Below are 23252 nucleotides of genomic sequence, written 5' to 3'. Positions count from 1 at the left end.
GGAGAGTCAGAGCTGACAGCTGTATAGTCAGAGCTAACAGCTGTAGAGTCAGTCAGAGCTAACAGCTGGAGAGTCAGAGCTAACAGCTGTAGAGTCAGAGCTAGCAGCAGTAGAGTCAGTGCTAGCAGCAGTAGAGTCAGAGCTAACAGGCTGTAGAGTCAGAGCTAACAGCTGTCGCAGAGCAAACAGCTGTAGAGTCAGTCAGAGCTAACAGCAGTAGAGTCAGAGCAAGCAGCTGTAGAGTCAGAGCTAACAGCAGGAGAGTCAGAGCTAGCAGCAGTAGAGTCAGAGCTAGCAGCAGTAGAGTCAGAGCTAACAGCAGTAGAGTCAGTCAGAGCTAACAGCAGGAGAGTCAGTCAGATCTAACAGCAGGAGAGTGACTGCTGTAGGAGCTGACAGCAGGAGAGTCAGAGCTAACAGCTGTAGAGTCAGTCAGAGCTAACAGCAGGAGAGTCAGAGCTAACAGAATTAGAGTCAGTCAGATCTAACAGCAGGAGAGTCAGCGCTGACAGCTGGAGAGTCGGAGCTGACAGCAGGATAGTCAGAGCTAACAGCTGTAGAGTCAGTCAGAGCTAACAGCAGGAGAGTCAGAGCTAACAGCAGGAGAGTCAGAGCTAGCAGGCTGTAGAGTCAGAGCTAACAGCAGTAGAGAGGAGATACAGTAATACCCTTGCCTTTTGGGGGAGAGATGTGAGAGGATTACAACAAGCTCTATGTAAACACAAGATTCGGAGCGCTGCGTTTTCCTCACACAGGGACCTTGTAATACGGTCTGGCATTCCTACGCGCCGTATCATTCATTCCGTAGCCGTGGGGCCAATGTTTTCACTCGGTTCTTGGATATGACCTATAGGCTATTCATCAAAGTAACCTAGTAACCCATTGATAACCAAATATAATCTCAGTGACTGTTCAAAAGGTAAACCAAGCAACGAGAATCCACCAAAAAGGAATGTTGTTTAGCAGTTTTAACTAGTGATTACAGGCTATTGTGAAATGCTAGAACCTGCTGTAGCCAGCTAGCTAACCATGTGCTTTTTTTCTACATGAACAACATATGGTGTTCTATTATTAGCTGGGATGTGAATACACAGGCAGTATATTAAACTGGGATTATGTTTTAGGTTACACAGGCAAGTTTAACAATATTTCCCAGGGCATATTTTTTGTTATTATAAATTGGATTATTTCACATGGAAAGCTGAAAAGGCTATGTTTTTAGCCAGGCTAAAGCCAGCTAGCAACTACTCGCAAGGGTAGGTGACTCTTCCTTGCTTTCACAAAATGAGAAGACAAAAAAAACAAAAACAAATGTTTCCCGGCGAGGATATCATGTTACCAAATGGTGTTTTCTGCGCCAAAAATCCCACTCCACACGCACATAGATCTAAGGAGGGAATTTATAATTATTATTTTATAAAGTTGACCTTTTATTTAACTAGGCAAGCTGAAGCTTGTAGTAAACTTAATGCTTAAAATGATTTTTGGCAATGAGGCCCTTTTATCTACTTCCCCAGAGTCAGATGAACTTGTGGATACCATTTTTATGTCTCTGCATGCAGTTTGAAGAAAGTTGCTAACCTAGCGTTAGCGCAGTTGCTAACTACTGTTAGCGCAATGACTGGAAGACTATGGTAGCAGATACCACAGTTCTCCAGTCATTGCGCTAACGCTAGTTAGCATTGTCTTTGCGGAACTACCTCTTAACTTTCTTCATACTGAACACGGAGACATAAAAATAGTGCCCGGGAAGTTAGTCTGACTTTGGTGGAGTTACACATCATTGCCAGAATCTCAAAGTTTTCCTTTTACACTATGTAACATCATGGTACAAAGTGACATCATGCTAATAGTATCGATGCCGATACGTGTCAGTGTGATGAGTGACGAAGGAAAAACCCATGTTATCAATAGGTGTACAGACTGGCTCTTCTCAGAGGAAATCACGTGACACTAGTCCTTTATGCTTCTTTATTGCTATACATCTGACGACCTGTTTCTAAGGTTGGAAAGTTTACTGTAGGCTTACTTTTCTCTTTAAATAATAAGAGCTGTTACAACTATTCACAAAGAACACAAAGGTATTCACACTCAAAATAAAATGCACTTACAGTACACCCATCCCTTTACTATAACTTGATATCAGCAGACTACATAACTATAACTTGACTTCGGAAGACTACCAATTATTTAAAAAATATATATTTTAAAAAAGAAGGTAAAGTGAAAACAACTACTACTCAAAATCAAAAATCTCTGCCTCCTTGTCTTTCCAGAAAGTGAAACTCCTGTCTATGTATTTGCAAATCTCATCATTGCTGAAACTGGAAATGTCTGTTCCTTGTTTAATCAGAGCCCCTTCATCTGGTGTCGGGGTTTGGAGGATGACTATGGGCACAGGCCTGACCTCTGGTGGAAACTGTTGTTTCTCTACCTCTGGCAGTTCACACCGAGTCGTTGACGCGTTCCCAAAGAACTTGGCCTTAATGTCCTCGAAGCCGTCCTTCCACTCACGGTTCCCGGCCTCGATGTCCATCATGACGGCCTTGTGGAACTCCCGGATGCTCTCCCAGGTGAAACGACCAACGTGGTCAAACACCTCAAAGCACAGCAGGTGTCTCATCTTCCTCTCGTCCGCAGGGAGTTCGAGTTCCAGGATGTGGAAGTACCCCAGCATAAAGAGGTCAAGGGTCAGACTGTCATAGTCCACCATCGCCCCGTCCACCTTGTGGAGGAATTAGAATCAGATTCAGAATCACAATCAGTGTGTAGAAAGTGTCTGTGTGTGTGTATAAAGTGTCTGTGTATGTGTGTATAAAGTGCAGAATGACCTTGGGGAGGAACTGTTCAGGGGAGTATGGTGCCTGCTGCCGGTGGAGACGGCGGATCTGGCGAGACGGAACGCTGGAGATCATGCTCCTCCAATCACCAATCATCTTGTTGATGACACTCCTCTGTTTGAAGAAATGTCCCAGAGGCATCTGGGATCCCTTCTGTGGTCCCCTGCCATCTGCCCCACCAGGTTTACCACCAACCTCCTCTACACTGGCTCTCCTCTCGGCCTCTCTGGTCTTCAGGGTCACCGTGTAGGCGGACTTCTTCCAGTGGCCCAGGAACAGCACCACAATACGTTCCTTCCGTAGACTGGTGGTTTCCCTAACGTCGGTCATGTCGTCATCGCAGGCTATGCCTGAGTCACTGTTCCGGTCAGCTTCGGGGGCTGGGTTCATCTCTTTGGGCTGTTCCTGTGTTCCTCTGACCTCTGACCCTAGGCCTTCCTCCTGTGTGGCTGACATCGTGTGGACCTCTTCTTCTGTTTCTTGTTCATGGCCTTCAAAGTTGGATTTCAGATTCCGGACGGACACCCCAAACTGTTGTATCTCGGACTCTATCTTCTCCCTGCGCCCTCGGGTAGAGGTGGGTCTGTCTGGGCTCTGGGAGAACACAGTGGATAGCTCTGTGTTGGGCATCTTAGAGTACGGGCCGTCTGCCAGGTTGGCCATCAGCAGGGACATGCTCTTTACAATGCCTGAGATGCGGTTGCACCACACGGGCAGAGGGACCTTAATTAAGGGATAAGTAATAGACTTCATTGTGTGATTCTAAAAACATTGTTCATGTTTGTAAAATAGAATTACATATGTAATTTAATAGGATCTCTGTGGTTTATACACTGTTGAATTTTTTGTTGTTGTCAAATAAACTCAAACCTGAGACTCCTGGTTGGGGTTTCTGAACTGAGTGCTGGCTGTGATGTTGACGATGGGAGCTGGCAGGATGGTCCTGAGCTCCTCAGCCAGGCGAGCTAGCTCTGTCTCATAGCCTTCACAGTTTTTCTGGTTGGACACGCTCTGGATCTGCTTCTCCAGGTAAATCAGGTCGTACTCGGTCAGCAGCTCTCCAAACGGGCCCAGGATAGCGTTGTGGGCCTGTGAGTACCTCCAGTTCACCGCTTTGGAAGTGCTGTTCCCATTCTCCTACAAAGGTTGAGGAGTTTTTTAAATATACAGTACACGTCATATCACTGACGATGAGGGATGAGTTTGTTTTTTGGAACACAAGAAATTAGTAGATTTAATCTGGGTCTGAGAATCCGTCTCTTTATGTCCTGATTGGTGTAATGACTACGAATAAACATGCCAGCTCTATTGATGTGGCCATACAGCATCATGAGATATCCAATCAGGGCTGTGACCGTATTGGAATATGAAATCAGAGTGCCTCACCTTCCTCCTCTGGTCCTCCTCGTCCAATAGCCTGGCCTGTAGCTGACGAACCATGACCTGTCTCTTCCACTCAGCGATTGGCCGACCCCGCTCGTCATGGGTGGGAACCAGATAGTCAATATCTGATAGGTTGGCCTCTTCCGTGGGCAGAACTACCATCCTGTTCTGTTGGTGAACAAAACAATATCAACACCAATTTACCATCAGTATAACAGCTTGTTATATTAGTCCAATATGGAGACTGAGCTGGACGAGATGGGTCTCTCGTGGGACAGGGCAGAAACTGGCCAAAGACAGACTCCAGTGGCAGAAGATGTGTTGCCTTATGTCACACACCAGACAAAGAGGACTAAGTAAGTAAGTATTAGCCCAAGTAGAGAAAATATATATATTTTTTAAAGAGAAGTGATGTGATGCTTACTGCTTGTGCTACAGCTACTGTGGATATTTCTGTCTGTTTCAGAGATGTGATGGATTTCATGTTGTCGAGGAACTTTTTGTCACCGAGCAGGTTTTTGCCAGCCAGGAGATTCTTGTCAGAAGCCTTCGCCAGATCAACAGTTTTTACCTCAGCCTTTACCAGTATCTTACCCTGTTTAAAACAAAGAAAGTTAACATTCATTCCGTTATGGCAGCTTGGCGGTACAAGTCTAAGAACATAAATTGAAACAACAGAAGAGGAAATCTGACGTTATTATTAGAGTTTACTGCGTGTGCTGCGTCAGACTTCATATCAGTGAGGGGCTTTTTGACACCAAGTGCAACGTTATTGGTCAGATCAACTGTAATCACTTCTTCAGAAGGTTTGTTCTGACTGATTCCGTCTGCCGAAAATGTATGTCTCACCACCGTTTTACTCTGTTGAAGACAAAAGGCAATACCGCACATCAGTTTTTTTTTAAAAAACTTGGTCAAATAGTCCAAGAACAGAAATAAGATATCAGAGAGTGAAGAGTAATTACGGCATTTGTTGAAGCTTCTGGAGACTTGATTTCACAGAGGAGTTTTTTTCCACCAATCCCAAGGACATTTTGGGTCGGATCAACAGAAGACTGTTCCGAAGGTTTGACCTCTTCTGTGGAAAACGACACCATCTTACACTGTTGAAGACAAAGCTATATCATTCATCATTCACATACGGTGTCCATATTTGGACAACCACAGACACAGCAGGACTTGTTTCATGATCAGGATGTCCTAATACGAACACAATAATAACAACAGATTAATAATGAATTATAATTATAAGGAGTATTAATACAAAAAAACACAAATATCTGAGGAAGAGCAACGAGGAAATACAATGCAATGGCTTTCATCAGCATCATGTTTCTGTATTACTTCAAGAACAACAAAACAAAAGCGTTCGGTTCAAAATCTGTACAAAAAATAAATATATATATATCTGAGAAAGAACTAACTACTGCAGTTGGTGAGGATTTCAATTCACAAAGGAGCTTCTTTCCACCCAGCTGAACTTTGGTGAGATCAACAGTCATCTCTTCCGCTACTATCTTATTCTGTAGAAGACAAAGAAGACCAACTATTTATAAGTATAACAGCCTGGTATATATCATCGTAAAAAACAGGAAGAGACACATCAAAGGGGTTGGTAAAGTGATGCTTACTGCTCGTGTTGATACTAGCTCTGATGATTTCATTTCTGTCAGGAGCCCTTTGACACCGTTGATTGTACCAGCCAGGAGGTTTTTGTCTGAAACCTTGGTCAGATGGACAGTGTTCACCTCCTCGCTGCTTTGAGTTAAAGTTTTCACAACTGAAATAAAACAGTGACAGATGTGTTTGTTTAACGAGAGCAGTGTCCTACTCGTGTTAACACATGGCAACAGACACAAAACATCATTTCCCAAACGTCATGGATTGACCAATGATTGAACTGAACCAATGGTGAAATCAATTCCCAAACGTCATGGATTGACCAATGATTGAACTGAACCAATGGTGAAATCAATTCCCAAACATCATGGATTGACCAATGATTGAACTGAACCAATGGTGAAATCAATTCCCAAACGTCATGGATTGACCAATGATTGAACTGAACCAATGGTGAAATCAATTCCCAAACGTCATGGATTGACCAATGATTGAACTGAACCAATGGTGAAATCAATTCCCAAACCAACTATTACATGAAGTGACTTGCTAAGTTAAAACAATTGTTAAATAAATAAATGAAGTAGAAATAGAGAAATAGAAATAGAATAGAGCGCAATACTTCTATAGAGCGGAATAGAAATAGAGCGCAATACTGGTATGACACTAAACTGGTCGAGACGATGCCAGTATTGTGATAGTCGTTAGTATTCCTTCTGTAGGAAAACAGCCCTAATGTTGGAAACAATCATATTATGTTGTCATCCAGAATCACATGTATTTATTTCCTGAGCTATAGCACACAATATTTGTTTTTGCTTTCAAAGGACCAAAGTATTTGGTCTGCTTTGTGTTTTCATTTTTTTTTGCCACGTCAAAAAATATTGGGATACTGGTATCATCACTAACTGGTGTTAACCCTCACCTGTTGATGCCACTATAACATGTTGCACACTGGAGATGGCAGATGGTTGTGGTTGAGAGGAGGATGAGGTGGGTTCAGGCAGAGGAGCAGGATATTGAGCCTGAGGGTACTCCTCTGTCTCTGGTTGCTGGGCAGGAAAACAAAGAGATGGTGAATCTTTGGGATATAGGATATGCCTACATGGGATATACAACATTTCCCCATCAGCCCTGGAATTTGAATTGGCAACCCACTGGGTACTGGCCCACCTCTCAAACCTTGAGGCTATGTGATATATAGAGACAAATAATCAATGACGGTAGCTAGGTTAGAAGCTAGGTTAAAAGCTAGGTTAGTAGCTAGGTCAGAAGTTAGGTCAGAAGCTAGGTTAGTAGCTAGGTCAGAAGTTAGGTTAGAAGCTAGGTTAGAAGCTAGGTTAGTAGATAGGTTAGAAGCTATGTTAGATGCTAGGTTATAAGATAGGTTAGTAGCTAGGTTAGTCTTCAGACAAGCTTGGAAAGACAGTACCATGCAGTATCGAAGAGCCCTCACTGCTGCTCGATCACCCTACTTTTCAAACTTAATTGAGGAAAATAAGAACAATCCAAAATGTATTTTTGATACTGTCACAAAGCTAACTATAAAGCAGCATTCCTCAAGAGAGGATGGCTTTCACTTCAGCAGTAATAAATTCATGAACTTCTTTGAGGAAAAGATAATGATTATGAGAAAGACTCCTCTTTAAATCTGAGTATTCCTCCAAAGCTCAGTTGTCCTGAGTCTGCACAACACTGCCAGGACCTAGGATCAAGAGAGACACTCAAGTGTTTTAGTACTATATCTCTTGACACAATGATGAAAATAATCATGGCCTCTAAACCTTCAAGCTGCATATTGGACCCTATTCCAACTAAACTACTGAAAGAGCTGCTTCCTGTGCTTGGCCCTCCTATGTTGAACATAATAAACGGCTCTCTATCCACCGGATGTGTACCAAACTCACTAAAAGTGGCAGTAATAAAGCCTCTCTTGAAAAAGCCAAACCTTGACCCAGAAAATATAAAAATCGATCGGCCTATATCGAATCTCCCATTCCTCTCAAAAATGTTAGAAAAAGCTGTTGCGCAAGCGACTCACTGCCTTCCTGAAGACAAACAATGTATACGAAATGCTTCAGTCTGGTTTTAGACCCCATCATAGCACTGAGACGGCACTTGTGAAGGTGGTAAATTACCTTTAAATGGCGTCAGATTGAGGCTCTGCATCTGTCCTCGTGCTCCTAGACCTTAGTGCTGCTTTTGATACCATCGATCACCACATTCTTTTGGAGAGATTGGAAACCCAAATTGGTCTACACGAACAAGTTCTGGCCTGGTTTAGATCTTATCTGTCGGAAAGATATGTTTGTCTCTGTGGATGGTTTGTCCTATGTCAAAATCAACTGTACATTTCGGTGTTCCTCGAGGTTCCGATTTAGGACCACTATTGTTTTCACTATATATTTTACCTCTTGGTGATGTCATTCGGAAACATAATGTTAACATTCACTGCTATGCGGATGACACACAGCTGTACATTTCAATGAAACATGGTGAAGCCCCAAAATTGCCCTCGCTGGAAGCCTGTGTTTCAGACATAAGGAAGTGGATGGCTGCAAACGTTCTACTTTTAAAGTGGGAGAAAACAGAGATGCTTGTTCTAGGTCCCAAGAAACAGAGATTTTCAATTCATCTCGATGGTTGTACAGTCGTCTCAAATAAAACTGTGAAGGATCTCGGCGTTACTCTGGACCCTGATCTCTCTTTTGACAAACAAATTAAAGGATAGCTTTTTTCCATCTACTTAACATTATAAAAATCATACATTTTCTGTCCAAAAATGATGCAAAAAAATAAATCCATGCTTTTATCACGTCTAGGTTAGACTACTGCAATGCTCTACTTTCCGGATCCTGACTAGAACCCCAAAAGTTGATCATATTACTCCAGTGCTAGCCTCCCTACACTGGCTTCCTGTTAAGGCAAGGGCTTTAGTGCTAACCTACAAAGCATTACATGGGCTTGCTCCTACCTATCTTTCCGATTTGGTCCTGCCGTACATACCTACATGTACGCTACGGTCACAAGACGCAGGCCTCCTAATTGTCCCTAGAATTTCTAAGAAAACAGCGGGAGGCAGGGCTTTCTCCTATAGAGCTCCATTTATATGGAATGGTCTGCCTATCTATGTGAGAAACGCAAACTCTGTCTCAACCTTTAAGTCTTTACTGAAGACTCATCTCTTCAGTGGGTCATATGATTGAGTGTAGTCTGGCCCAGGAGTGTAAAGGTGAATGGAATGGCACTGGAGCAAAGAACCACCCTTGCTGTCTCTGCCTGGCCGGTTCCCCTCTCTCCACTGGGATTCTCTGCCTCTAACCCTATTACAGGGGCTGAGTCACTGGCTTTACTGGTGCTCTTCCATGCCGTCCCTAGAAGGGGTGCGTTACTTCAGTGGGTTGAGTCACTGACGTGGTCTTCCTGTCTGGGTTGGTGCCCCCCCTTGGGTTGTGCCGTGGCGGAGATCTTTGTGGGCTATACTCGGCCTTGTCTTAGAGTGGTAGGTTGGTGGTTGAGGATATCCCTCTAGTGGTGTGGGGGCTGTGCTTTGGCAAAGTGGGTGGGGTTATATCCTGCCTGTTTGGCCCTGTCCGGGGTTATCATCGGATGGGGCAACAGTGTCTCCTGACCCCTCCTGTCTCAGCCTCCAGTATTTATGCTGCAGTAGTTTATGTGTTGGGGAGCTAGGGTTAGTCTGTTGTATCTGGAGTATTTCTCCTGTCTTATCCGGTGTCCTGTGTGAATTTAAGTTTCTCTCTCTCTCTCTCTCTCTCTCTCTCTCTCTCTCTCTCTCTCTCTCTCTCTCTCTCTCATGCTGAGTTTCTGTACAGCACTTTGAGATATCAGCTGATGTATGAAGGGCTATTTAAATCAAATTTATTTGGTTAGTAGGTAGGTTATAAGATAAGTTAGTAGCTCGGTTTCGAAGCTAGGTTAGAAACTAGGTTAGAAGCTCTGTTAGAAGCTAGGTTAGTAGCTAGGTTAGAAGCTCGGTTAGTAGCTAGGTTGGAAGAGCTAGGTTAGTAGCTAGGTTAGAAGCTAGGTTAGAAGCTAGGTTAGAAGCTAGATTAGTAGCCATGTTAGAAGCTAGGTTAGTAGCTAGGTTAGAAGCTAGGTTAGAAGCTAGGTTAGAAGAGCTAGGTATGTAGGTATGTTAGAAGCTAGGTTAGTAGATATGTTAGTAGCTAGGTTAGTAGATACGTTAGAAGCTAGGTTAGTAGATAGGTTAGAAGCTAGGTTAGAATCTAGGTTAGTAGGTCGGTTAGAAGCTAGGTTAGTAGCTAGGTTAGAAGCTAGGTTAGAAGCTAGGTTAGAAGAGCTAGGTTTGTAGGTATGTTAGAAGCTAGGTTAGTAGATATGTTAGTAGCTAGGTTAGTAGATATGTTAGTAGCTAGGTTAGTAGATATGTTAGAAGCTAGGTTAGTAGATATGTTAGTAGCTAGGTTAGTAGATAGGTTAGAAGCTAGGTTAGAAGCTAGGTTAGAAGATAGGTTAGTAGCTAGATTAGTAGCTAGGTTAGATGCTAGATTCGTAGCTAGGTTAGTAGCTACGCTAATAGATACGTTAGTAGATACGTTAGAAGCTAGTTTGGTATCTATGTTAGAAGCTAGTTTAGTAGCTACGTTAGTAGATACCTTAGGAGCTAGTTTGGTAGCTATGTTAGAAGCTAGTTTAGTAGCTACGTTAGTAGATACGTTAGAAGCTAGTTTGGTAGCTATGTTAGAAGCTAGTTTAGTAGCTATGTTAGAAGCTAGTTTGGTAGCTACGTTAGTAGATACGTTAGAAGCTAGTTTAGTAGCTATGTTAGAAGCTAGTTTAGTAGCTACGTTAGTAGATACGTTAGAAGCTAGTTTAGTAGCTATGTTAGAAGCTTGTTTAGTAGCTATGTTAGAAGCTAGTTTAGTAGCTACGTTAGAAGCTAGGTTTCCATCAAATTTGCATAAAATAATATGCACATTTTCCCACCAGAGATGTGTTTCCATCAAACAGATTTTTTGCTGATAAAAGTCTGTGTGATGCTGTAGTGCACATAAATATAATGTTTGCGGTTAAATTCCCATGTACTGAATGAAAAATACAAGGAAATTGGTTTCCATCGCATTTTCAACTCTGATAGTTTTGTTATATAGCAAATGTGCTCACTCTGGTCTTGGTACATGCACTCTCGCCAACAGCTGGCAGACACAGTACGGGTAGGCTAGCTACATTATGAGATTATTATGGATAAGAGAATATTATTTTTATTTGTCAAATGGCAGCCAAGCATCGATCATCATGTCACCAGAATAAGACCCTCGATATTTATTGGAAAGGAGCATCAAGCTCATCACCGTGCACATTCACCACCTTGTGAAGTGGGAGGACGAAGCCTAGAGAGGAACCAGACTCAGAGGGGAAGCCCATCTAGAGAGGATCCAGACTCAGATGGGAAGCCCATCTAGAGAGCATACAGACTCAGAGGGGAAGCCCATCTAAAGAGGAACCAGACTCAGATGGGAAGCCCATTTAGAGAGGAACCAGACTCAGATGGGAAGCCAATCTAGAGAGGAACCAGACTCAGATGCCAACCATCAGCTTGGTATCATACTGTCAGTATGTCAGCCAATCACCTTTAAGCTTTCCATATTTGTTTTGTTGTTATTGTGGAAGTAGTCCCGGCCGGGGTCGCTAAGGCGACGGTAGTAGTCCTCTTTACTGGGCTGCCACGCCACAGCCTGTCTCCCCCTCACATCCTCCTCTACGGGACCTAGTTCTTCTATTGGCTGGTCTGCTGAGAAGGGCTGTGAGGGGGACAGAGAGAGAGAGAGAGTAAGAAGCTCAGATCAGTGAGGTACAATGAGTTCAGGAGAGAGTAGAGAGGAGAGGAAAATAAAGAAATAGAGGATTAGGGAGTGGAGTAGAAAGAAACAAACCTTGCATGTATTGGCAGGATTTCAACCCCTGTGCGGAGGATGCATGATATATGGAAGCGTTTAGATCTCCCCTAATGAACCTGTGATGTCCTAATGGAGGCCATGCAGAATGCAGATCAAATTCTGCTCTCAAAGGACAAGAATAAAACCCACAACCACTGTGTTCCAAATGGCACCCTATTCCCTATATAGTGCACTACTGTTGACCAGAGCCCCTAAGGCTCTAGTGTACAGTATAGGGAATAGGGTGCCATTTTGGAACACACTAAACATCAAAGGCAGGGCTGATACGCTGCAGAACACTATTGTGCTTTGTCTCCAGGGAGTGGTCCCAGCCATTTCCACACTCACGCCACTTTGATGTACGCTGTGACATTGCGGCATTGCTCTCGCTGCGGAGTTAACTTCAAGATGGCGCGGACAGACGAGGTCACCCTGTCCCTAGCTCCTAACCGACCTTGCAGCATTTTTGTTGTTGTGTTATTTCTTACATTATTTGCTCAGAACGTTTTCTTGCATTATTACCTAAAGCCGAAAACAACTTATGGTTATTAGATTGGCGGTCACCAGCGTAACGACCAAAAATTTGACTTTCCTGAAGTGGATTCTTTGTTCATACCCCCAGAGGCATTTTCACTCATCTCAGGGGCTGCTCCAAGACACCGCCTACGAAGAAGAGGAATACGGAGTGAGCTTTTAGTCCGACTCAGGGGGAGTTCATACTATTCACCGCATACGCATTAATTTCAGTCCATGGACAATAAAGTAGATGAGCTCTGAGCGAGGATCTCCTTCCAGGGAGACATCAGGGACTGTAACAGAATTATAGCTCTCTCCGGATATACTGTCCCCGTCCATACAGCAAGCGGGGTTCTCCATACATCACACGGACAGGAAGAAAGATAGAACTCTCCGGGAAGAAGAAAGACGGAGGTGTATGTTTCATGATTAACTATCATGGTGTGATTGTGTTAACGTACAGGAACAATTCTCCCAATCTGGAATACCTCAATATAAAATGCAGACTTATCTTTTGTCTCTCCCGAGAGAATTCTCTTGTCACGGCCGTGTATATTCCCCCTCAAGTTGACACTGTGACGGTTCTCAAGGAACTACATTGGACTTTGTGCAAACTGGAAAGCCGCATATCCTGAGGCCGCATTTATTGTAGCTTGGGACCAATAAAGCAAATCTGAGGAAAATGCTGCCAAAATTTTATCAACACATCGCTTGCACTACTTCTTCATCAAGAAACTCTTGACCATTGCTACTCCCCCTACCGGGACGGCTAAGAAGCCCTCACCTGCCCTCCTTTTGGATCAATCAGAACACTCCTCCACATTCTGCTCCTCCTTTCCTATAGGCAGAAACTTAAACAGGAAGTTCCCGTGGTAAGGTCTGATCAATGTTGTTCTGACCAATCAGAATCTATGCTTCAAGATTGTCTTGATCAAGCAGACTGGGATATGTTCCGGGTTGCCTCTGAGAATAACATTGACGTATACGCTGACTCGGTGACAGAGTTCATCAGGAAGTGGTTTAGAGGATGTTGTTCCCAGTGTGAGGATTATTCTAACTAAAACCTTCTGGATAGGTTGCAGCATTCACGCAAAACTGAAATCGCAGGCCTGATTATAAACAACAATGAGACAGCCGACAGGGAGGAGGTGAGGGCCCTGGCGAAGTGGTGCCAGGAAAATAACCTCTCTCTCAGGGTAGCCTAGTGGTTAGAGCGTTGGACTAGTAACCGAAAGTTTGCAAGTTCGAATCCCCGAGCTGACAAGGTACAAATCTGTCGTTCTGCCCCTGAACAGGCAGTTAACCCACTGTTCCTAGGCCGTCATTGAAAATAAGAATTAGTTCTTAACTGACTTGCCTAGTTAAATAAAGGTAAAAAAAAATAAACAACAAAATGAAGGAGCTGATCGTGGACTTCAGGAAGTATCAGAGAGAGCACGACCCCATCCACATAGAAAAGCTTCAAGCTTCTCAGTGAGCACATTAATGACAACCTGGAATAGTCCACCCACACAGACAGTGTGGTGAAGAAGGCGCAACAGCACCTCTTCAACCTCAGGAGGCTGAAGAAATTTGGGCCTGGCCCCTAACACCCTCACTAACTTCTGCAGATGCACCATTGAGAGCATTCTGTCCGGCTGTATCACCGCCTGGTACGGCAACTGCACCATCCGCAACCGCAGAGCTCTTCAAAGGGTGATGTGGTCAACACAATGCATCACCGGGGGCACACTGCCCTCCAGGACATCTAAGGCACCAGGTGTCACAAGGAGCCCAAAAGATAATCAAGGACCTGAGCAATGGCTTGTTCACCCCGCTTCCCGGCGGAGATAGTACCTACTAGCTGGCCTCCGCCCAGCACCCTGCCCTGAACATTAGAGCGCTGCTCTATGTACAGTTGAAGTCAGAAGTTTACATACACCTTAGCCAAATACATTTAAAATCAGTTTTTCACAGTTCCTGACATTTAATCCTAGTAAACATTCCGTCGTAGGTCAGTTAGGATCACCACTTAATTTTAAGAATGTGAAATGTCAGAATAATAGTAGAGAGAGTGATTTATTTCAGCTTTTTTTTCTTTCAACACATTCCCAGTGGGTCAGGATATTAAATACACTCAATTAGTATTTGGTAGCATTGCCTATAACATTTTTTACTTGGGTCAAACGTTTTGGGAAGCCTTGCACAAGCTTCCCACAATAAGTTGGGTGGATGTTAAATTAATAATAAGTTGGGTGGATGTTGGCCCATTCCTCCTGACAGAGCTGGTGTAACTGAGTCAGGTTTGTAGACCTCCTTGCACACACACGCTTTTTCAGTTCTGCACACACATGTTCTATAAGATTTAGGTCAGGGCTTTGTGATGGCCACTCCAATACCTTGACTTTGTTTTCCTTAAGCCATTATGACACAACTTTGGAAGTATGCTTGGGGTCATTGTCCATTTGGAAGACCCATTTGTGACCAAGCTTTAACTTCCTGACTGATGTCTTGAGATGTTGCTTCAATATATCCACATAATTTTCCGACCTCATGATGCCATCTATTTTGTGAAGTGCACCAGTCCCTCCTGCAGCAAAGCACCCCCACAACATGATGCTGTTACCCCCGTGCTTCATGGTTGGGATGGTGTTCTTCGCCTTGCAAGCATCCCCCTTTTTCCTCCAAACATAAATATTGTCATTATGGCCAAACAGTTCTACTTTTGTTTCATTAGACCAGAGGACATTTCTTCAAAAAGTACAATATTTGTCCACATGTGGAGTTGCAAACCGTAGTGTGGCTTTTTTTGTGGCGGTTTTGGAGAAATGGCTTCTTACATTTACATTTAAGTCATTTGTAAGTCGCTCTTATCTTCCTTGCTGAGCGGCCTTTCAGGTTATTTCGATATAGGAGTCCTTTTTACTGTGTATATAGATACTTTTGTACCTGTTTCCTCCAGCATCTTCACAAGGTCCTTTGCTGTTATTCTGGGATTGATTTGCACTTTTCGCACCAAAGTACGTTTATCTCTAGGAGACAGAACGCGTTTCCTTCCTGAGCGGTTGCCTTGATGACAGCTTTGCACACTCTTGGCAATCTCTCAACCATCTTCATAAGGTAGTTACCTGGAATGCATTTCAATTAACAGGTGTGCCTTGTTAAAAGTTCATTTGTGGAAAGTTTTAAGTTCCTCGGTATACACAGACAGCATCGTGAAGAAGGCGCAGCAGTGCCTCTTCAACCTCAGGAGGTTGAAGAAATTCTGCTGGTCTCCAAAAGCACTCACAAACTTCTACAGATGCACAATCGAGAGCATCCTGTCGGGCTGTATCACCGCCTGGTACGGCAACTGCTCCTCCCACAACCGTAAGGCTGTCCAGAGGGTAGTGAGGTCTGCACAACGCATCATCGAACTACCTGCCCTCCAAGACACCTACACCACCCGATGTCACAGGAAGACCATAAAGATCATCAAGGACAACAACCATCCGAGCCACTGCCTGTTCACCCCACTATCATCCAGAAGGCGAGGTCAGTACAGGTGCATCAAAGCAGGGACCGAGAGACTGAAAAACAGCTTCTATCTCAAGGCCATCAGACTGTTAAACAGCCACCACTAACATTGAGTGGCTGCTGCCAACATACTGACTCAAATCTCTAGCCACTTTAATAATGGGAAATGATGGAAATTGATGTAAAATATATCACTAGCCACTTTAAACAATGCTACTTAATATAATGTTTACATACCATACATTACTCGTCTCATATGTATATACTGTACCCTATATCATCTACTGCATCTTTATGTAATACATGTATCACTAGCCACTTTAAACTATGCCACTTTGTTTACTTACTCTACATTACTCATCTCATATGTATATACTGTACTCGATACCATCTACTGCATCTTGCCTATGCTGTTCTGTACCATCACTCATTCATATATCTTTATGTACATATTCTTTATCCCTTTACACTTGTGTGTATAAGGTAGTAGTTTTGGAATTGTTAGGTTAGATTAGTCGTTGGTTATTACTGCATTGTCGGAACTAGAAGCACAAGCATTTCGCTACACTCACATTAACATCTGCTAACCCATGTGTATGTGACAAATACATTTGATTTGAAATAACACATACTGACCAAATGTATTTTAGATTAATCACCCTTTGCCTTGATGCCCCCCGTTCACATAACGAGTTCCAGACAAAATGGTTTGTCAAGATCGGTGTGGAAGAACTTGACTGGCCTGCACAGAGCCCTGACCTAAACCTCACAGAACACCTTTGGGATGAATTGGAACGCCGACTGCGAGCCAGGCCTTAATCCCCCAACATCAGAGCCTGACCTCACTAATGCTCTTGTGGCTGAATGCAAGCAAGTCCCCGCAGCAATGTTCCAACATCTTAGTGGAAAGCCTTCCCAGAAGAGTGGAGGCAAGGGGGGGACCAACTCCATATTAATGCCCATGGTAGGTGTCCACATACTTTTGGTCACGTCGTGTATATTTAGCCCCTTGCGAATTGAAGGAAAATGATGAAACACAGAGAGACGAAAGATACATTTAATGTTTTAGAATTTTTTTCTTGGTACATTCTTTGGTGAAGTCTTCCCTTGACATCGATGAATAACAATGTCGTTTTAGAGAATTACATCTAACCTCTCTGTCTCAAAACCGCAGACATTTATGGTGATGTGTGGGCGAGCGTCCTGCTGATGTCAATGGTGTGAACAGAGTGCTCTTAGGCGGGGTTATGGTGTGGGCAGACATAAGCTACGGACAACGAACACAATTGCATTTTATCCATGGCAATTTGAATGCACAAAGATATCTTGACGAGATCCTGAGGCCCATTGCCGTGTCATTTACCCACCGCCATCACTACATGTTTCAGCATGATAATTAACAGTCTCATGTCACAAGGATCTGTACACAATTCCTGGAAGATACAAATGTCCCAGTTCTTCAATGATCTATGTAATCACCAGACATGTCCCCAATTGAGCATGTTTGGGATGCTCTGGATAGTCGTGTATGACAGCACGCTCCAGTTCCCGCTAATATCCAGCAACTTCGCACATCCATTGAAGAGGAGTGGGACAACATTCCACCGGCCACAATCAACAACCTGATCAACTCCATGTGAAGGAGATGTGTCGCACTGCATGAGGCAAATGACGGTCACACCAGGTACTGACTGGTTTTCATGATCCACGCCCCTACTTTTTTTAAGGTCTCTGTGACCAACAGATGCATATCTGTATTCCCAGTCATGTGAAATCCATAGATTAGTGCCTCATTTATTTATTTCAATTGACTGATTTCCTTATATGAAATGTAACTCAGTCAAATGTTCAAAATTGTTGCATGTTGCGTCAGTATAGTGTCCGACCCCCTGGCCTAGTTAATCAACACCATTGACAAGAGGTTGACTTAAAAGCATTTTATCAAATAAATCCACATAGCAATCAACAAAATCAATAAGTAACTTACGGCTCAGAGTCCTTCAGTCAGTCAGTTAGTTAGTTATCCAGTCAGTCAGCCCTCAATGATGAAGATGTGACAGAATCTGCCGATAGGTAACCAGGCAGCTAGCCATTCAGTCAGTCAGTCAGTCAGTCAGCCATCCAGCCTGCCAGATAACCAGGCAGCCAGCCATTCAGGTAGGTGTTTGACACCCCCATGAACAGACAGCTAGCCTCCACACTGCCCCGAGGGCCGCTCTGCCAGCCAATAAACAATAACACTGATCGGAGAATGGTGTTAATTATTAAGGTGTAGGATGGGATGGCCGGTAATGTCCCTAACGCAGGACAAACCAATAGCTATGTTGTTGTGGCACCGAACAAAGGAAGAGAACAGTCCCAATGGCATCCTATTTCTTTTATAGTGCACTAGTTTTGACCAGAGCCCTGTGGACCCTGGTCTAAAGTAGTGCACTATATAGGGAATAGGGTGTCATTTGGTACGATACCTATATCTGTCAAAGCTGCTGGAAAATAGATATTTTATACAGAAAATGTATTTGGACATGAATTCAAATAAGTGGATTGGCTATTTCAGCCACACCCGTTGCTGACAGGTTTATAAAATCGAGCACACAACCATGCAATCTCCATAGACAAACATTGGCAGTAGAATGGCCTTACTGAAGAGCTCAGCGACTTTCAAAGTGGCACAGCCATAGGATGCCACCTTCCCAACAAGTCAGTTCGACAACTTTCTGCCTCGGTCAGCTGTAAGTGCTGTTATTTTGAAGTGGAAACATGTTTCAGCAGATCATTATCCCTATTTCAGCAGATCATTATCCCTATTTCAGATGATCATTTTCTCCTTTCCAGCTGATCATTTTCCCCTATTTCAGCTGATCATTATCCCCTTTCCAGCTGATAATTTTCCCCGTTCCAGCTTCAGCTGATCATTATCCCTGCTGATCGTTTCCCCGTTCAACTGTTCCAACTTTCATTTTCCCGTTCCAACTGATCACTATCCCGTTCCAACTGATCATTATCCCCTTTCCAGCTGATAATTTTCCCCGTTCCAACTGATCGCTCTCTCCGTTCCAACTGATCATGATATCTGTTTCATCCCATCACTATCCCGTTGCAGCTGATCATTATCCCCTGCTGATCATTTTTTTCCAGCTGATCATTTTCCCTATTTGTTTGATCAGCCAGCTGATCATCTCTATCTCCGTTCCAGCTGATCATTATCCCATTCCAACTCATCATTATCCAACTGATCATTATCGTTCCAACTCATTATCCCCGTTCCAACTGATCCCCTATTTCAACTGATCACAATCCAACTGATCACGATCCCCGGTTCGATCCCTGTTCCAACTGATCACTATCCCCGCTCCAACTGATCATTATCCCTATTTCAACTGATCATGATCCCCGTTCCAACTGATCATTATCCCCGTTCCAACTGATCATTATCCCCGTTCCAACTGATCATTATCCCTGTTCCAGCTGATCATTATCCCCGTTCCAGCTGATCATTATCCCTGTTTCAGCTGATCCGTATCCCTGTTCAAGCTGATCATTATCCCCGTTCCAGCTGATCATTTTCCCCATTCCAACTGATCACAGTCCCCGTTCCAACTGATCATTTTCCCCGTTCCAACTGATCATTATCCCCGTTCCAACTGATCATTATCCCCGTTCCAACTGATCACTATCCCCGTTCCAACTGATCATTATCCCCGTTCCAGCTGATCATTATCCCCATTCCAGCTGATCACTATCCCCGTTCCAGCTGATCATTATCCCCGTTCCAACTGATCATTATCCCCGTTCCAGCTGATCATTATCCCCGTTCCAGCTGATCATTATCCCCATTTCATTAGATCATTATCCCCATTTCATTAGATCATTACTCCTGTTTCAGCTGATCCGTATCCCTGATTCAGCCGATGTTTCAGCTGATGGATGTGAAGGCCCTTTCTTTACTTTCCAATGTAAAAAATTAATAAAACACATTTCAAGAAGTCCACTGTCTTTGTGTGTGAATGGAGAGCGGAAGTCCTAGGCTGTGTCCCAAATGGCACCCAATTCCCTATATAGTGCACTATAAAGAGAATAGGGTGCGATTTGGGACAAAGCCCTCAATGCGTGTAAAATAAACTGGAGGTTGACCGATTATGATTTTTCAACGCCAATACCCATACCGATTATTGGAGGCCCAAAATACGCCGATACCGATTAATCGGACAATTTTTTATTTATTTGTAATAATGACAATTACAACAATACTGAATGAACACTTATTTTAACTTAATATAATACATCGATAAAATCAATTTAGCCTCAAATAAATAATGAAACATGTTCAATTTGGTTTAAATAATGCAAAAACAAAGTGTTGGAGAAGAAAGTAAAAGTGCAATATGTGCCATGTAAGAAGGCTAACGTTTAAGTTCCTTGCTCAGAACATGAGAACATATGAAAGCTGGTGGTTCCTTTTAACATGAGTCTTCAATATTTGAGGGTAAGAAGTTTTAGGTTGTAGTTATTTAGGAATAATAGGACTATTTCTTTCTACACCATTTGTATTTCATTAACCTTTGACTATTGGATGTTCTTATAGGCACTTTAGTATTGCCAGTGTTACAGTATAGCTTCCGTCCCTCTTCTCGTTCCTCCCTGGGCTCGAACCAGGAACACAACGACAACAGCCACCCTCGACGCAGCGTTACCCATGCAGAGCAAGGGGAACAACTACTCCAAGTCTCAGAGCGATTGACGTTTGAAACGCTATTAGCGCGCACCCCGGTAACTAGCTAGCCATTTCACATCGGTTACACGAGTCTAATCTCGGGAGTTGATAGGCTTGAAGTCATAAACAGTGCAATGCTTGACACACAACGAAGAGCTGCTGGCAAAACGCACGAAAGTGCTGTTTGAATGAATGCTTACGAGCCTGCTGCTGCCTACCACCGCTCAGTCAGACTGCTCTATCAAATCATAGACTTAGTTATAACATAATAACACACAGAAATACGAGCCGTAGGTCATTAATATGGTCGAATCCGGAAACTATCATATCGAAAACAAGAAGTTTATTCTTTCATTGAAATACGGAACCGTTCCGTATTTTATCTAACCAGTGGCATCCATCGGTCTAAATATTCCTGTTACATTGCACAACCTTCAATGTTATGTCATTATTACGTAAAATTATGGCAAATTAGGAGGCCCGAAATGTTGCATATACACCGAGTCTGCGTGGAATGAACGCAAGAGAAGTGACACAATTTCACCTGGTTAATCTGCTAACCTGCATTTCTTTTAGCTAAATATGCAGGTTTAGAAATATATACTTCTGTGTATTGATTCTAAGAAAGGCATTGATGTTTATGGTTAGGTACACATTGGAGCAACGATATGCACCGCATCAATTATATGCAACGCAGGACACGCTCGATAAACTAGTAATATCACCAAACATGTGTAGTAAACTAGTGATTATGATTGATTGATTGTTTTTTATAAGATAAGTTTAATGCTAGCTAGCAACTTACCTTGGCTTACTGCATTCGCGGCAGCGTAGCCTAGTGGTTAGAGCGTTGGACTAGTAACCGGAAGGTTGCGAGTTCAAACCCCCGAGCTGACAAGGTACAAATCTGACGTTCTGCCCCTGAACAGGCAGTTAACCCACTGTTCCCAGGCCGTCATTGAAAATAAGAATATGTTCTTAACTGACTTGCCTGGTTAAATAAAGGTGTGTAAAAAAAAAAGTTGAAAAAATCGTCCAAATCGGTGTCCAAAAATACAGATTTCCGATTGTTATGAAAACTTGAAATCGGCCATTCCGATTAATCGGTCGACCTCTAAAATAAACCCAACACCACAAGGTTGTTTATTTGATTGCAGCTGTTTCTGTAGGAGAGGCACTAATGCCGGTAAGAGGTGAGCAGAGCTGCTGGCTGGCTGGCTGACTGACTGGATGGCTGACTGGCTGACTGACTGGATAGCTGGATGGCTGGCTGGCTGACTGACTAGATAGCTGGATGGCTGGCTGACTGACTGGATAGCTGGATGGCTGGCTGACTGACTGGATAGCTGGATGGCTAGCTGACTGACTGGATAGCTGGATGGCTGGCTGGCTGACTGACTGGATAGCTGGATGGCTGGCTGGCTGACTGACTAGATAGCTGGATGGCTGGCTGACTGACTGGATAGCTGGATGGCTGGCTGACTGACTGGATAGCTGGATGGCTAGCTGACTGACTGGATAGCTGGATGGCTGGCTGGCTGGCTGGCTGACTGGATAGCTGGATGGCTGGCTGACTGACTGGATTGCTGGATTCTGGCTGGATAGCTGGATGGCTGGCTGACTGACTGGATAGCTGGATGGCTGGCTGGCTGACTGACTGGATAGCTGGATGGCTGGCTGACTGACTGGATAGCTGGATGGCTAGCTGACTGACTGGATAGCTGGATGGCTGGCTGGCTGGCTGACTGGATAGCTGGATGGCTGGCTGACTGACTGGATTGCTGGATGGCTGGCTGGATAGCTGGATGGCTGGCTGGCTGACTGACTGGATAGCTGGATGGCTGGCTGGCTGGCTGACTGGATGGATGGCTGGCTGACTGACTGGATGGATGGCTGGCTGGCTGACTGGATAGCTGGATGGCTGGCTGACTGGATAGCTGGATGGCTGGCTGGCTGGATAGCTGGATGGCTGGCTGACTGGATGGCTGGCTGGCTGACTGACTGGATAGCTGGATGGCTGGCTGGCTGACTGACTGGATAGCTGGATGGCTGGCTGGCTGACTGACTGGATAGCTGGATGGCTGGCTGACTGACTGGATAGCTGGATGGCTAGCTGACTGACTGGATAGCTGGATGGCTGGCTGGCTGACTGGATAGCTGGATGGCTGGCTGACTGACTGGATTGCTGGATGGCTGGCTGGATAGATGGATGGCTGGCTGACTGGCTGACTGACTGGATAGCTGGATGGCTGGCTGACTGGATGGCTGGCTGGCTGGCTGGCTGACTGGATGGATGGCTGGCTGGCTGACTGGATAGCTGGATGGCTGGCTGACTGACTGGATAGCTGGATGGCTGGCTGACTGGATAGCTGGATGGCTGGCTGACTGGATAGCTGGATGGCTGGCTGGCTGACTGATTGACTGGACGGCTGTAGCAGAATGCTAGCTATATAAGGAGGAGGGAAGGTGACCTCTTTAGGATAAAAACCAAACATCAGGAAATACCTAGCACGCAACACTCTTTCCACCAGACCTGTTAAAGCTGCCGATCAGGAAACGAGACCACGTGACGGACAGACACTTTAGAACGGACAGAAACGACGCGGTGAATTACACAGTGCTCTGTGAACACGTGACACTAAGGCACGTTTAATTAAAATGACGTAGTGGATTTATACTGCCAGGTTTTTCACAGAACTACTGTTCGCAATGCCTTCAATTTCATGGGATTAAATAGATTAAAAAGTACAAGCATTATCCTTGAGA

At 44.0% G+C, this 23252-nt stretch overlaps 1 protein-coding gene across 1 annotated transcript in view; it reads right to left on the bottom strand.

Annotated features, from left to right (window-relative positions):
- Positions 1–1967: 1967 nt before the first annotated feature.
- Positions 1968–23252, bottom strand: part of espnla (espin like a) — a 56045-nt gene continuing 34760 nt past the window's right edge. Inside the window, exons 7-17 of the mRNA XM_052525260.1 lie at positions 11456–11626; positions 6769–6895; positions 5855–6003; positions 5648–5746; positions 5189–5326; positions 5019–5084; positions 4648–4818; positions 4227–4391; positions 3711–3977; positions 2832–3563; positions 1968–2725 (exon numbers count right to left, since the gene is read on the bottom strand). Of these exons, the coding sequence (XP_052381220.1) occupies positions 2237–2725; positions 2832–3563; positions 3711–3977; positions 4227–4391; positions 4648–4818; positions 5019–5084; positions 5189–5326; positions 5648–5746; positions 5855–6003; positions 6769–6895; positions 11456–11626 (2574 nt within the window). The 3' untranslated portion in view covers positions 1968–2236. The remainder of the gene's footprint in view (positions 2726–2831; positions 3564–3710; positions 3978–4226; positions 4392–4647; positions 4819–5018; positions 5085–5188; positions 5327–5647; positions 5747–5854; positions 6004–6768; positions 6896–11455; positions 11627–23252) is intronic.

Source organism: Oncorhynchus keta, chromosome 1, assembly GCF_023373465.1.
Source record: "Oncorhynchus keta strain PuntledgeMale-10-30-2019 chromosome 1, Oket_V2, whole genome shotgun sequence".
NCBI classification, from domain to species: Eukaryota; Metazoa; Chordata; class Actinopteri; order Salmoniformes; family Salmonidae; genus Oncorhynchus; species Oncorhynchus keta.
Note: the sequence above shows the minus strand (reverse complement) of the source record. Positions and strands in the feature narration are given on the sequence as shown.